Genomic DNA, 14,035 nt, shown 5'->3' with positions numbered 1-14,035 from the left:
TGAAGTGGGTTAAGCATTAAATTCAGAACCCTACAGAAGAATCATTTCTATTAACTGAAAAAGGGGAGCCATTTCTAGAGTTACACCTGCCTCTGACCTTTGAAGCCTATGATGTAAGACCTTATTGAACAAGACATCAACATTTTCACTTAAGCTGACATTGTGAGGAGTATTAAAGTTCAGTTTGTGACATTAGAGTATTAAATAAAACTTGTAATCGAAAATAATTTTATTAATGCAATCTGTTTTGAATTTGAATTCAAATAGTATGGTTATTTAGAATAATCCATCAGATAATGACAAAGAAGTTATAAGACAGTTCCTTGATGGAAGGAACTGCCTTAACTGCTTTTCTGATATAAAGTGGATTACAACGCCTTCATTAATTGATCCCTACTAGAGCACCACACCTCAATCAAATTGTCCCATTAACAATGTGAGATTAAGGGTGAATCTAGGAGAAGAACAATGGATTAAGGAAATCGATTTTGTCAGTTTCATACACCCCTTTTAATCTGGTTTCAGACTTGATCCCATTGTTTCACTGCAATATATATGGATCTAGTTAGTATCTCTACAATCCCTTTATCTTTGATTTCAATTCACATCTTCTTAACCTTAGAGCTTGAGAGCTGCTTTAACTATAGACTACTCTTTGATTAATTCAACCTAAAAAAAAATCTAGTTAAGAATAGGCGACATGAGCAGTTCAATTAGAACAAGGTCGTATTGGTTCTTAAAAAAAATATCGATATTTTAAATGTAGACCAATGTATTGCTAAATCACAATAGACCAACTCCTTATAGTTGTAGATTAACTCGAGATTATACATAGAATTAGTCTAATTCTATATTGAACTTATCTACTTGATATATCGATAAATTAATATACTTTGTTTTTTAGTTGAGAAGGTGTTCTATTTATGAATCTCATCAAACAGTACAATAACGACTTGCCCAAAAGGCCGACAGAAGAAGCCATTACTTAGAGCACACTATTCTAACACACCCCACACAAAAACATACTACTTAGCACACCCCCATCACACGCACATTTTTTAGTTATGCCCAAAACAAGGAAATGTAGGACTCTGAAGAGGCAAAAAAGAATTAACAAAGCCCTATTTTCCTTATCAATCAAGGTTGAGAACGGCCGCAAAGGAAAAAAAAAAAAGACCTAGCATTTTTTTGTAAAAAAGGAAGCAGGCCGAAAACTAAAACAAAAAAGAAAACCCAAAAAACTGAGGAGACCCAAGCCCACACTAGGAAGGCCCAAATTCCAACTTGAGACCAAAATCCCCAACCTTGAGAAACCTTAGCCTGCACAGAACCTCAATCGATAGCAGAAAAGCCGCTACCACAACCTAGTCATCCACCGCAACATATCCAAACCTTGCAGTAATCCAATGACAGCCCTAGATTCACCATGACAATGAAGATCACCATCAACCTCGGGCCTGATAGGGCAAATGGCTACAATTGCGCCATCCCCCACAAGAAGGAAAAAAATTTGGGCTCTTGACCAAATTCCCAAATTCAGCCTAACAAATGCCCATTTACTCCACTAAAGGATTAGTGTGCCCACTTACCCCATTTAAAGCTAAAAGATAAGTTTGACCTTCAAATAATTAAAAAGTCATTTGAGACTTCTTTGGACTCCGGTCACCGGCCGAAGATCCCCAAAGCGGTCATCGAAGATCTTATAGATTACCGGAGACTTTTATTATCCCCCAATAAAACAAATAATTTTTATTAGGGAGCAATAAAAGTATATTGAGTTTTATTGGGGGGCAACAAAAGTTTATTAAATATTATTAGAGGCAATTAAACCAGACGCAGGACTCCGGTCACCAGATGTCCTCAAAAAGATCGTTGGAGATCTTATAGGTCACCGGAGAGATCGTCCGAGACTTTTATTACCCCTAATAAAATTCAATAATTTTTTATTGGGGGGGGGGCAATGCAAGTTTTTCGGGTATTATTGGGGGCAATAAAACCGGACACGGGACTCTGCACTATGCCAATAATGCCTTCAGACGACAGAAAACTTGTTTTCTGTCTTCTGACATGTTTCAAGTTTTTTAGACGACATAATAAACTAATTGTGTTGTCTGAATACCATGAAAATCCATACTAGTTCATTTTTTCCAGCTTGAAAAATTCAGATAACTGTTGTATGAATAAACCAAGAAATTCTAACTTTCAATTGAAAAAATAAGACAACAAATTTATGTTGTCTAGTGAAACAGGGAAATTACTTCTCATTGTGTGTCCAAAAACTATTTTTTGTTACAACGTAAACTTATCAAATTGATGTCCTAGCAAGCCCGTGTTTTCCCACACTTAGTCAAAACTCAAAACATCAAAAACACATTTTCTCGCGCCTAGCTCTATCTCAACCCAATAGCAACCCAGCAGCAACTCAGAGCAACAAACCTAGCAGCAACCCAGAGCAACATCTCGTCCATTACTAACAACCCAACCCAAATTCCTCTCTATCAGAAGAGACAGAAGAGTCCTTTTCACTCCATGAGTTAGAAGAGAAAGATCATATTCCTTTCGTAGAACCGCAGAACTGGAGTTCTTCGTTCAAGAGCTGGAGTCCGAAGTATTCAGTATTATTAACTGCATGGTAAGCTCGTTCTTGCTCTTAGGGTTTCGACTTCGATTTGTTTTGTATTTTAGGGTTTTGTTGGGATATCGATTTGGGGGGTTTTGCTAATTTTCTTTGTAATTAGATTCGGGTGTTAGGGCTTTTGTTGATATCTGTTCATCATCACTGTACTATCTCCAGCTTCGAAGCCGCCGCCTTCAGAAGTCACCGCTGCGAAACGACACCAACAAGTAAGTTTAGGGTCAAGATCGGCCGTTGATGGATCCTCGGGGCTGAGTGTGGGCTCGTCGACAGATTTGGATTGGGATGAGAGGAGGAGATTGGTTCTCAAGCTACTGCTATGAATCACCTGCAATGAATTTGATACCGGCGAGGTCAAAAGAGAAAAAGATGGAGGAGATTCATGTGGGTTTATGGAAAATGGAAATAAAGATGAAGTCTTTGTTCATAAGAAGCAGAACTCAGATGAGGTTGTCAAAAGTGGTAGCTCTTCACAAAACCAATGCTTAAGTAAGGTAGTCTTGCTCTTTACCATGGTGGAATAGAATGATATTCGTTTCATAATTTGTAGTTCTGAATTGGATTTCAACGTTGTATTGAAAAGTAGTAATGAACAATTTCTCACATTTGGCAAAATTTACTTGTTCAGATTTCAGGTTCTTTTGAGTCAGTAATATGTTTGGTACTTGGTATCTGATGCTTTGATTTTATTGAGATATAGTTGTGCCACTCATATGTTTTTAATGAAAACGATTGTTTAATGGACTAGGTGCTTTATAAGGTTTAACTTCTACGAGTTCAGGATATGGAACAGAAAGCTGCAACAGCATATGATCTAGCTGCAACAGAAAACTAAAATATGCCAAGTCCTCCACCAGTCATCACCTTGGTTTGGTTTTACGTCCATTATTTCAGTTCTTGGAGAAATTGGAATATATCTTTTGTTTAGAATTTTACTAAATTTGAATTAATGCTTATTTTGCAGTGATACTTGTTTTCTATATGAATTTATGTTCAGCTTGGTGATTTTTTTTCTTTGTTCCTATTCTTCGGACTGAAATCGTAACATCAATGATTGTTAGCAAGCCTTTAATTTTGCATGTGGCTCAAATTTATATATTTTCACTAGTTTAGTGTTGTTATGCAGTATGCAAGGATATCCATGGGGTAACTCAGGTTGATGACAACAAGGCAATAAATGTAGAAGCTACATACACAGGACTAATGGGTCTAAAGAGGCAAAAGTCTGTGATCCTACTTGGTGGCCTTGCAAAGGTGATAAGTTGCTAAATGCTGCTTTATAAGATGTGCAGTTGCCTTTGTTTCTTTTACTTTGCATGGAAAACTTAGAGAATATATAAGCTATTGCATTTACCACAATGACCAGTGAGAAATAAAATATGGGAAAATATTTGTGCTGCTTTGTCAAATCTTCCTCTAAGAAGGCATTGTATAACTTTGTATGGGTTATTGGTGCTCCACTCCACTATTAGTATTAATTGAAATTCTTGATTGTCATTAATTTCAAATTGAACCTTAATACATTGCATTTTAGAATGTTCTGTGCTCTCTCAAGTTCACTCCTTTTTTCTTGTTATACTCTGACAATTTGAACTTATATACTATTAAAAGTATTAAGATGATTCCATTAGATTCCAAGCATAGTCTACCTTTGTTATGAGTCGAAGTCCCATTTTCTCTTATCTGACTTTATACTCTCAACATTTTCTTTTTCTATTATATTCTTTTGGTTTGAGTTTAAGAATATTAAATTGAGTGCATGGATGTTACCCATCACAAGGAAGGTTAAGTTTCCAGGGCCATAATTTGTTTACCTGGTGCTATAATATTTTTGTCTTCTTTGTTAGTTACTCAAGCAGGTAAATTTATGTTATAACTATACATTATTTGTCATTGACTGAACTGGAAACACTTGAACAAGTCCCAAATATGCTACATCTCTTTGACTCATCATAGTTTTCATTTGTAGTGAAAACGTGTGTCTAGTATTTCACTATTTTGTTAATCTACACGATAGTGTTTCGTATGTTATTGACTTTGTAAACTCTGTCAACTGTCCAGGAACTTGGATAGTTCAAGATAAATTAGCCATCACACTTCAGGTACTTTTCTATAATCCAACATGGTCCTGAAATGCTAATAACTACGTTACCATTATGGTCATTTGAATTTCTAGGATAAAACTAATTTACCAAAACCTACAAGCTTAGCCTTCTGTTATAAACTTGTGATAGTTTACTGCTTTAGCATCAAAGTTCTTGTGTTTGATCTGTATGGCGACAAGGGTCATGTTGTTTATTACTTGTTAAATCCAAGAAAAATAACCACCACAGGTGGTCGAGTTGGTAAGAGCCTCTAAGTGTGGAACCCCCACACCCGGGTTCGAATCCCGCCGATGCTTATTGGAGTTAAATCCCAATATATTCTTGGTGACTAGGGGGAGGAAGCGTTCTGACAAGATCTCCAGAGCACGGATTAGTTTTTGGGCCTAGGAGGCCTTTGAGGACACCGTGTGATTGACAAATCAAAAAAAAAAAAAAAAATCCAAGAAAACTGACAACATTGAAACCATTTAAATTTGTGAATTGAAGATAATTAAATGCCACTGACTAATCACCTGTATCTTGTATGCTTTTTAGACTATTTGGAAATCATTTCTGGGCATTTAAATATTCATTACTGCACCAGTTTCAAAAAACAGAAAAAAGAAAAAAGATCATAAAAGATCAAGAATAGATAATAGAACCTGGCTTTTGTTGGGTCCATGTTCTGGGTGGTTGAATGTGACTCCATATAAGATGGTTTTTGTAACGTTGTAGAGGGATGTCACCAAATGAACCTGGCTTTTAGATGGCTTTTCATGGAATCATATAAGGGAGTAAAATTGGTGAGTAAATGCATTTGTTCTATTACATTTTTCTACTTCTAGCTTTCTAAATCTGTGATTTTTCACAAAAATATTATTGTTTGTGTAGGATGTGACTGAGCAAGGAGAAACTGTAAAAGTTAGAGTAACAAAAGCACTTATGGAATATGCATACATGTATATATTTATAACTCTTTTGGTTAAACTTGATTAATGCCTGCTTAGTAAGATTATTTATAGCGTGAAGATTTGTAAGAAGATAGATTTTGGATTGCTCTTTGTTATGCAGATTTGTGTTCTTTGCGATCTTTGAAAGCGTTGCAACTTTGTGGGGGAGAGGATGCATGCTGATGCAGCTTTGCTCGTTTCCTACTACAAAGAGCTGTCATTGACCCAACATTTATATTTTTCGCAATGGTACAAAGGATATCAAGTGATAAGAAGTGGCACAGCTAGCTGCAAACATACTGCATTGGAGTAATATTATAGGAGTAGTCTAGTTTTGCTTGGTGTTTTCTTAAATTAGGTGCTGAATTGGCTTCAAGCTTTTTGACTTTGATTATATATATATATATATATATATATATATAAATAACAAGCATTTTGTATTGTTCCAAAATGAATGATGTCCATATGGTTAACACAAGATTACAACATATGTTGTCTCAACATGAAAATGAACAACTAAATCGTACCAAAATCTGTTGTTTCTTGTTATATCAAACAACAGAAGTAACAAGTTATCTATATTTCAAATGTGCTTCAAACAACCGAAGAGTAAGTTTCTGACCTCAATCAAACTACACAAGTACATGATTTCATATAGTTATATTGTCTATCAGACAACATAAATACTTAAAACAGTGGTTGGAATACGAGACAAAAAACATAAAAATAAATTCTTAAAACTAATTAGACGACAAATGAGCATAATTTACCCAGTTTTAAGTGAATTTCAAACAACAATCAAATGTCTTTACAAATTCATTCAGCCAACATATTGTTAAACAAGCCTTTATTTTGGTAACTTCAGACAACATATAAATGTGTTCTTATTAAATGTCAGACAACAGTAGTTTTATTAAAACTGTAGTTTGTAGTTCATTTGAACAACATTAATATGTCGTTGTATGTGATTAATAACCACAGAAAGTCTGAAATCCTTCAATTTTGGGTTGTTCAGAAAACAGAGTCTTGCGAAAATTCTGTTGTCTGAGTGAGAAGAGACGACAGAGGATATATGTCGTCTGATGCCGTAAGAGACGGCAGCTGGATAGACAACATATAATTTACATATCTGACGTCTGAAGGCTATATTGGCATAGTGCCGGTCACCAGTCTCAAGACTCAGATTACCTGTCACCGGTCTCAAGACTCCGATCACCTGTCATCGGTCGTCAGAGGTTTCCAAAGAGGTTTTCAGAGATCTTATAGGTCACAAGAGAGGTCACCGGAGACTTTGATTACCCCCAATAAAATCCAATAATTTTTATGGGGGGTAATAAAAGTTTATTAGATATTATTGGGAGGCAATAAAACCGGACGCGGGGCTTTGGTCACCGAAGGTCTTCAAAGAGGTCGTCGAAGATTTTATAGGTCACTGGAGTGATCGCCGAAGACTTTTATTACCCTCAATAAATTTTTATCGGAGGCAATAAAAGTTTATTGAGTATTATTGTGGGGTAATAAAACAGGACGCGGAACTCTAATAACTGGTCACAGGTCGTCTGAGATCTTATAGGTCACCGAAGAAGTCGCCTGAGACTTTTATTACCTCTCAATAAAACCTAATAAATTTTTTTTTTTTTGGGGGGAGGGGGGGAGGATAAAAGTTTATTGAGTTTTATTGGGAGCTAATAAAACTGGATGTAGGACTCTGGTCACAGATTCGGAGGTCACCGGAGACTTTTATTACCACCTAATAAAACCCAATATATTTTATTGAGGGGCAATAAAAGTTTATTGGGTATTATTTGGAAGCAATAAAACCGGACTCCAGACTCCAATCACCAGTCCCCTGACTCCCACTGCCGGTGACGGGATTCAGGCGGCCGGTGAATGGAGTCCAGTGAAGTCTCCGATAATCTCTCTCTCTCTCTCTCTCTCTCTCTAAGTGACAAAGAGAGAGAGGGAAAAATTGTCCCAAAAATAAACTAAAAGCAATAAGAAAAAAGGGTATGAGGGCAAAAAATATGTAATTTATTAGGTAAGTGGGGTTAGTGTAACTCAAATTGGGTAAATGGACAATTTCCTTAAAAAACTAGGAATGAGCCACTACTTTAGGGACAAGCAAGAGAGAAGGTGTAGAGTCATTAAACTCGAAAATCGATGGTCAGAAACCTTAGCAGGGAGAGAGCTAGGTTGGAAGAGAGCTTTCATCATGAATTTCTTTCCTTTGTTTGTATACAACAATTCTAATATTACTTGAACATATAAAGTTTAGAATGAGATTTATTCCCAATACATTAATATACCTTAAACAAACTTAAAATCCATAGTTGTGGAAACACTATTTTGACCAACAAATTATATCTCTTGTTACTGCTTATTCATTGTGGAAAGCCAGGAATGATATGATCTTCAAAAACTTAGTCTTTGTCCTTTCAAAGGTGGTACATGCTGCTGCCAGAACTTGGAGCAATTTTAAGGCTCTTCATACTGATCCACCAAAAAGACCCTCACAACTTGTTATTAAATGGATTCCTCGAAAGCCTGGTAGTTTAAAAATAAATTTTGATGGTTCGGTTATCCTGAATTCAAGTGCAGCTGCAGGATTGTTTTTCGAGATTCAAATGGTGAGCCTCTCTTAGTAGCCAGTAAATAAGGTTGGCCCTGAGGATGTGCTGATGCCATAGCATTACGAGCAAGTTTACAAGCAGCCTGCCTTCATGGGTTTAAAAATATTGAAGTTGAATGTGATTCTAAGTTGCTTCTAGACAGCACCACAGGTGCAGATCCTCCACCTTGCAGAATTAAACATGTGCTATAAGATATTAAAGCCTCTTGCTAGACTTACTCAAGTGTCCTCATTCCGACATACTAAACGAGAAGCAAACTTCTTGGCTAATGCCATAGCCAAGACTCTAAGCCCAAAGTTGGCTCCGCGCTCTTCCTCTCTCTGCTAGCTAGGCTTTTTCTTTTAGATGGTACGTTTAAGTGTAAGATGTTATAGAGGTTTCATTTTGTAATTCTTTTTATTTATCGAAAAAAGAAAAAAATTATAACAAACTCAATTGTGAGCCGACTCGACTAAGCATTGCATTCTAGGTGCGATACGAAATTGCAAATCAAAAACGCAAACGTACCTACAAAGGATTGACCTCCCCGCCGGGGGGAGGGTCCCATAGCCACCTGATTGGAGCCACGTGTCATCAAGAGGCAAGAGCCAGTCTGGACCGCTCTAATCAAAGGCGGTTTTCAAGAGCCGATGGTTACTACCCTCCAAAGCGCCTTATAAATACCAAACGCCCCTCACAAGACGCATCCTCTCCTCCCACAAATCCCCAGTTTCCCAAATCCACAAAATTCTGAGGACGACTTCATCCTCAAATCCTCCGCTTCAATCCCCAGAAATTCGATCCCTGCTGATCTGATTCCTTTGCTGGATTCGATTCGGTTCGATCCCTGCTCAATTGGGTGCTTGCTTATGTAATTTTTCTTCACTCAATTCGATATCTTTCGTCTTAAAATTTGAAGTAGGGCTGGAGTTAGGGTTAGGGTTTGGATTGATTTGGGGGGTTTATCTTTGGGTTTATAAATCATTATGATCGGGTAAAGATTCGTAATTTGTAAAATTGGGATCGGCCATGCTGATCAAAACCTGTTAAAAATGCTCAATGTCTTTGTAAATTTGCTTAATTTCATTGCGATTTGCAGTATTTGAGAGGACTAGGTATCGGAAATTGTCTCGGGCTGTTTGTTTGGGTTTCCATTTGAAACGATCATGATCGGACTCTGTTGTTATACTGCTTTTGAGTAGATATAGAATGTATGGTTAGATCATTGTAAATGTTTATGATTTGTTGGCTGAGGTTTGAAAATCTATATCTGGGATTTCATGATCTTGATTATTTCTTTGAAATTCAGTTCAAGCCTCAATTGATTTGATGCTTGTCTATAACCTGTTATTGCTACAAATGGTTTGGAGTTCTAACTTGTTGGTGCTGTGAACTAGTCATGATTGGATCATATCTGTATGCATGTATGCTTTCGAGTAGAAGGGGTTTGTGTTGTTATGTCTTGGATCATATAAAATGTTGGGTAATTGGAACATAATTTTTGGCCTTTATTTTCTCAACAGCTCTTTTTTATGCTCTTTGGAATTCTCTGTAATATCAGTTCAAAGTTAATCTGATATGATGCTTGTATAGCACATGCAGTTCCTATAAATACTTGTATCTATGGATGAATAATTTAACTATTGGACTAAGGTGCTGTATGCATGACATGACTTCTGTTTTGTGGTACGACTGCAGGTCTCAAGACTCATTGGGGACCTTGGCATGAGTAGTTGTCACTTAATTATTTAATCAAGAATTCTATTCCTTCAAGTTCTACCTTGCTGTCCAATTGCTGCATTAGTTTCACATTTTGGGTGCATTGTGGTTTAAAGATTCAGTATTATCAGTTGCTAATGCAACTAGAGATTCAGAAGCCTCAGTAGGGAATTTATTTAGACCTTTTCCTTTTGGTAAGTGTACATTTAGTTGAATGATTCTCTCTTTCCTTACATATATTTTTAAAGCTTTTCATTTTGAAGCCTTTACTGTGACATATGTCTTGCTAAATGTACATGTGTCATGTTAGCATTAAAATGTGGTTAGAGTTATTATTCTGATTTGCACAGTTGGGGATTAAGCAGTAGGACTCGATAAACCGGTCTTGGCAGCCTATTGTTCTTTTTTAGGACTTGATTTTGCTCAGTTTTTTTGGATACTACTAGTGCGGTTGAATTTTATTTTTTTGTTGTTAGCTGTCTAGAGTTTAGTAGCCATTTGTTTTCCTACTTTTTAAATTGAATTGATACTGGATCAGAATTTTTAAATAGTGATTCAAACATGTTTTCATGTAAAATGGAGGGGGAGGAAGAGATGATATGATTGACTATTTTGCAATATAGAACGTTTTTGCACTATATTTATGTGTTTGGTGACCCAAAGGGATGTATACATTCAATACACATGCTTCCATTGTTTTATGTGATATGAAAAATAAGTTGTTTTCTGCAATCGCCCTCCCTATTGATTGGTACTTGTGTCCTTGTCCTAATAAGTTCCACAGTAAATTAAACAGTTTATGCAAGATGGCTGGTGTGAAACGAAGAATAGATACTGGTTCAGATATTCGTGCTCTTTACAAAGAACTGGATGCTGTTTCATGCCCTATCTGCATGGACCATCCACATAATGCAGTTCTCCTCCTTTGCAGCTCGCATGACAAGGGTTGCAGATCTTACATTTGTGATACGAGTTACAGGCATTCAAATTGCCTGGACCGTTTTAAAAAGTTGAGGGAAAATAATACAAACAGTCCAACTTTAGTCAGTTCTTTACCTACAAACCATCATGGCTCTCATAATAATTCTGATATGGCATCAGCAACAGATTTGAATGAAGCTAATGAAAGTCCTAACTTGATTGAAAGCAATGCTGTAATATCTGCCAATTCACCTGGGCAGCCACAGGAACGTGTTATTCAAGATCTAAATATGCCACTTCTGCCAGAAGAACTTTTGGGAGTGGCTGATTCCGAGTCAGTTCAGGAAAGGGTTGAGCATAGTGAGTTGGATGTGGAGAATTCCTCAGAGTCACACTTGAGCTTGAAATGTCCTTTGTGTCGAGGAGACATCCTTGGCTGGGAGGTTGTGGAAGATTGCAGAAAGTATCTTAATCTGAAGAAGCGAAGTTGTTCTCGTGAAGGATGCTCCTTTTCTGGTAACTACCAGGAGTTGCGTCGGCATGCTAGGAGAGTTCATCCCACTACTCGACCCTCAGACGTTGACCCATCTAGAGAGCGAGCCTGGAGACACCTTGAGCACCAGAGAGAATTTGGTGATGTAGTTAGTGCCATTCATTCAGCCATGCCAGGAGCTGTTGTGGTTGGGGATTATGTTATTGAAAATGGAGATAGGCTAGGGGGTGGAGGGGAAAGTGGTACTGGTGAAGCTAATGGCCCTTGGTGGACTACCATGTTTTTGTTTCAGATGATTGGTTCAGTTGATCGTGCTGGGGAACCGAGGGCGAGGGCAAGGGCTTGGACTAGACATCGGCGGTCAGCGGGAGCTTTATCCGAACGCCGGTTACTTTGGGGTGAGAATCTGTTGGGTCTTCAGGATGATGATGATGAAGATGATGAGGATGATGATGAGGAGGACAATATTCTCATGCTGAATGACAGAGATGTATCTCCAATTCCCAGAAGGCGCCGGCGTTTGACAAGATCTAGGTCAGATGAAGATCGACCATGAGATATGCCGTGCAATCTGGTAAAATTTCCTGTTTCTTGACAGAAACTTGATATCTACTGGAATTCTGTATCAGATAGGTTTTGGCTGACCTAATGAATGTCTTCACATTGTTCTAGCCACCGCAGAAGCTGCCTTTCAGACAAGACCTGCTCCTAGGATCTACGGTTTGAAAAACCCCATTAGCTCGTGTTTTGCATGAGTGTTGATATAATCATAAGTGATTGTATGGACAATGGTAATGCAAGTGTATGGGGTTCTATCAAGTGCATGCTCTTTTCATTCTGCGGGGGATTCAGTTCATGTTCTCTACACAGCTCAGTTGTTCTCTTTCAAGTAGGTGATCAACCAAGTCGAGCTATGATTGTTTCAGTTTCACATGGAGATTGATGCTGTGTGCTGACTATGCTGGACTTGAAGGTCATTGTTAAGTGGTTGATTGTTATTTCATCTTTTATGTTTATAATATAGTATATTAGGGATTTGATTTACTTGTTTCAGAATGTAAAGATCAATGAATGTAGCAATAATTTGCATTTGAAGTATTGTGTAAAGAAGTTTCCTTATTGTTATTGCCTGTGTTCCTATTCCCCCTCTGTCTGTATATTTGTTTAAGCAAAAACAATGTCATCTGAGGATATGACAAGCAGAGCATCATCGCTCTCTGGAACAGTATCTACTAGAAGGCAACATTCTCTGGGATTTTCGTTGTTGTTAAAGTACTGTTTTTCTTTTTGGTGGAATTGGGTAGTGCTGAATTGCAGACTTATTCAAAGGCAGTTGCTGCAATACCTTCATTTAGTTCTTACTCTATGCAATACATTTGTATACGCCAAAACTGACAGCAACTAATTTATTATGCTACGTAGCTGAGATCTATTCAAGGCATATCGACCATGAATGACCCCTACACCATGAATGACCATTATAGCCTGTGTATGACTTGGGTTTGGCATGTCAATTTGGTTTGGTAATCAAGAGGAGGTGTTCTGTTGCCAAACATTCTCTAGCGTCTCTGCTTCACAGACTGAGAAATACATGACGTGGATGAGACCACAACCATGAGTCCCCAGCGACACATGAATGCGAAAATAGCGACAGGTTTGATGAGAGGAACTTATTCCTTCCCGGCGGTAGCATGGTCAGTGATACCTGACATTATCAAAATCTAACGCTAAGTCGACGATGAAACACATCATTCTTCATGTTAAATGTGTATCAGAAATAGCGTTTATTTGCTTTAATGGTCAAGATTAGTGGGAGTTCCCTAATGAAGTAGCTGCCACATATGAATGAAATCTCTCCAAGTCTCTGTAATCTCAATAAAGCCAGTGAATATGAAAGGGCAGAGAAGCACACACAGAGATAAGCTCAACAAACTAGACCTCTTGTTTAGATTTAACTCGAGAGTAAATAAAATATAGTTTGTGTGCATCTTACTAGTTACTAGAGCATATCTGCATATGATCTGTACTCACCCCCATGTGAGAGCAACAATAAGTCCTTGTTTGTGCTCACAAAGCATTAACACTTAACCAGCCCTGAAATGTCTCCTCCTCCACATGCTCAACCAACATGTGTATTCAATATTAGTTTAACTGAAACAGAGTCACAGACACACTGAGGGTGTAAATATTTATAGGTGTATATGAGTGGAGAAGGAGACAGAGAGAGAATTGCCTGGAAATGCAGCTACATTGTTTTTAATTTTCAATTTTCAATTTCATTCTAAACTCTACCCAACTGGCCAAAAATAGTAACGAATCTAATAACCAGTGATAATCCTTTTCTTCCCTTGTAACAGTTTTTATGAATTTCTGCATTTCTAGTCTGTTAGGGAACATGGCACCCTCCAACCTCTTTCATTTTTTTAATCAAATTTCAGTGTTTCTTACGACTCTGTATTTATAATCCCTTATAATGTATTCTTGTCCTCCTGCTTGGAAGTCTCTGTGCAGCATATTCTAGCTCACAGATCACTATGTAAATAGCCTCAAGCATTTGAACAAGTGAATATTCTTGCTGGTGCAATAATGCTTGTTTGAAAATTTGTTTAACCATTTCCAAAACT

General features: G+C 37.4%; 1 protein-coding gene across 4 annotated transcripts; it reads left to right on the top strand.

Annotated features, from left to right (window-relative positions):
* Positions 1 to 8,969: 8,969 nt before the first annotated feature.
* Positions 8,970 to 12,568, top strand: LOC112169188. 4 transcript variants are annotated; one of them, XM_024306172.2, is made up of 3 exons: positions 8,970 to 9,149; positions 9,977 to 10,191; positions 10,794 to 12,568. In XM_024306172.2, the coding sequence occupies exon 3, from the start codon at positions 10,804 to 10,806 to the stop codon at positions 11,965 to 11,967; it is 1,164 nt and encodes a 387-aa protein (XP_024161940.1). In that variant the 5' UTR covers positions 8,970 to 9,149; positions 9,977 to 10,191; positions 10,794 to 10,803; the 3' UTR covers positions 11,968 to 12,568. The 4 variants fall into 4 exon arrangements, with proteins under 4 accessions (XP_024161940.1, XP_024161939.1, XP_040363744.1 ...); XM_024306171.2 differs by having other exon boundaries at positions 10,782 to 12,568; XM_040507810.1 differs by having other exon boundaries at positions 10,774 to 12,568.
* Positions 12,569 to 14,035: the final 1,467 nt, after the last annotated feature.

Source organism: Rosa chinensis, chromosome 6, assembly GCF_002994745.2.
Source record: "Rosa chinensis cultivar Old Blush chromosome 6, RchiOBHm-V2, whole genome shotgun sequence".
Lineage (NCBI taxonomy): Eukaryota > Viridiplantae > Streptophyta > Magnoliopsida > Rosales > Rosaceae > Rosa > Rosa chinensis.
This window is presented reverse-complemented; position numbering and strand designations above follow the sequence as displayed.

What these genes read in the sequence shown, in the direction of transcription:
- LOC112169188 (XM_024306170.2), top strand. Translation starts at nt 10,663, where the DNA reads ATGTATACATTCAATACACATGCTTCCATTGTTTTATGTGATATGAAA.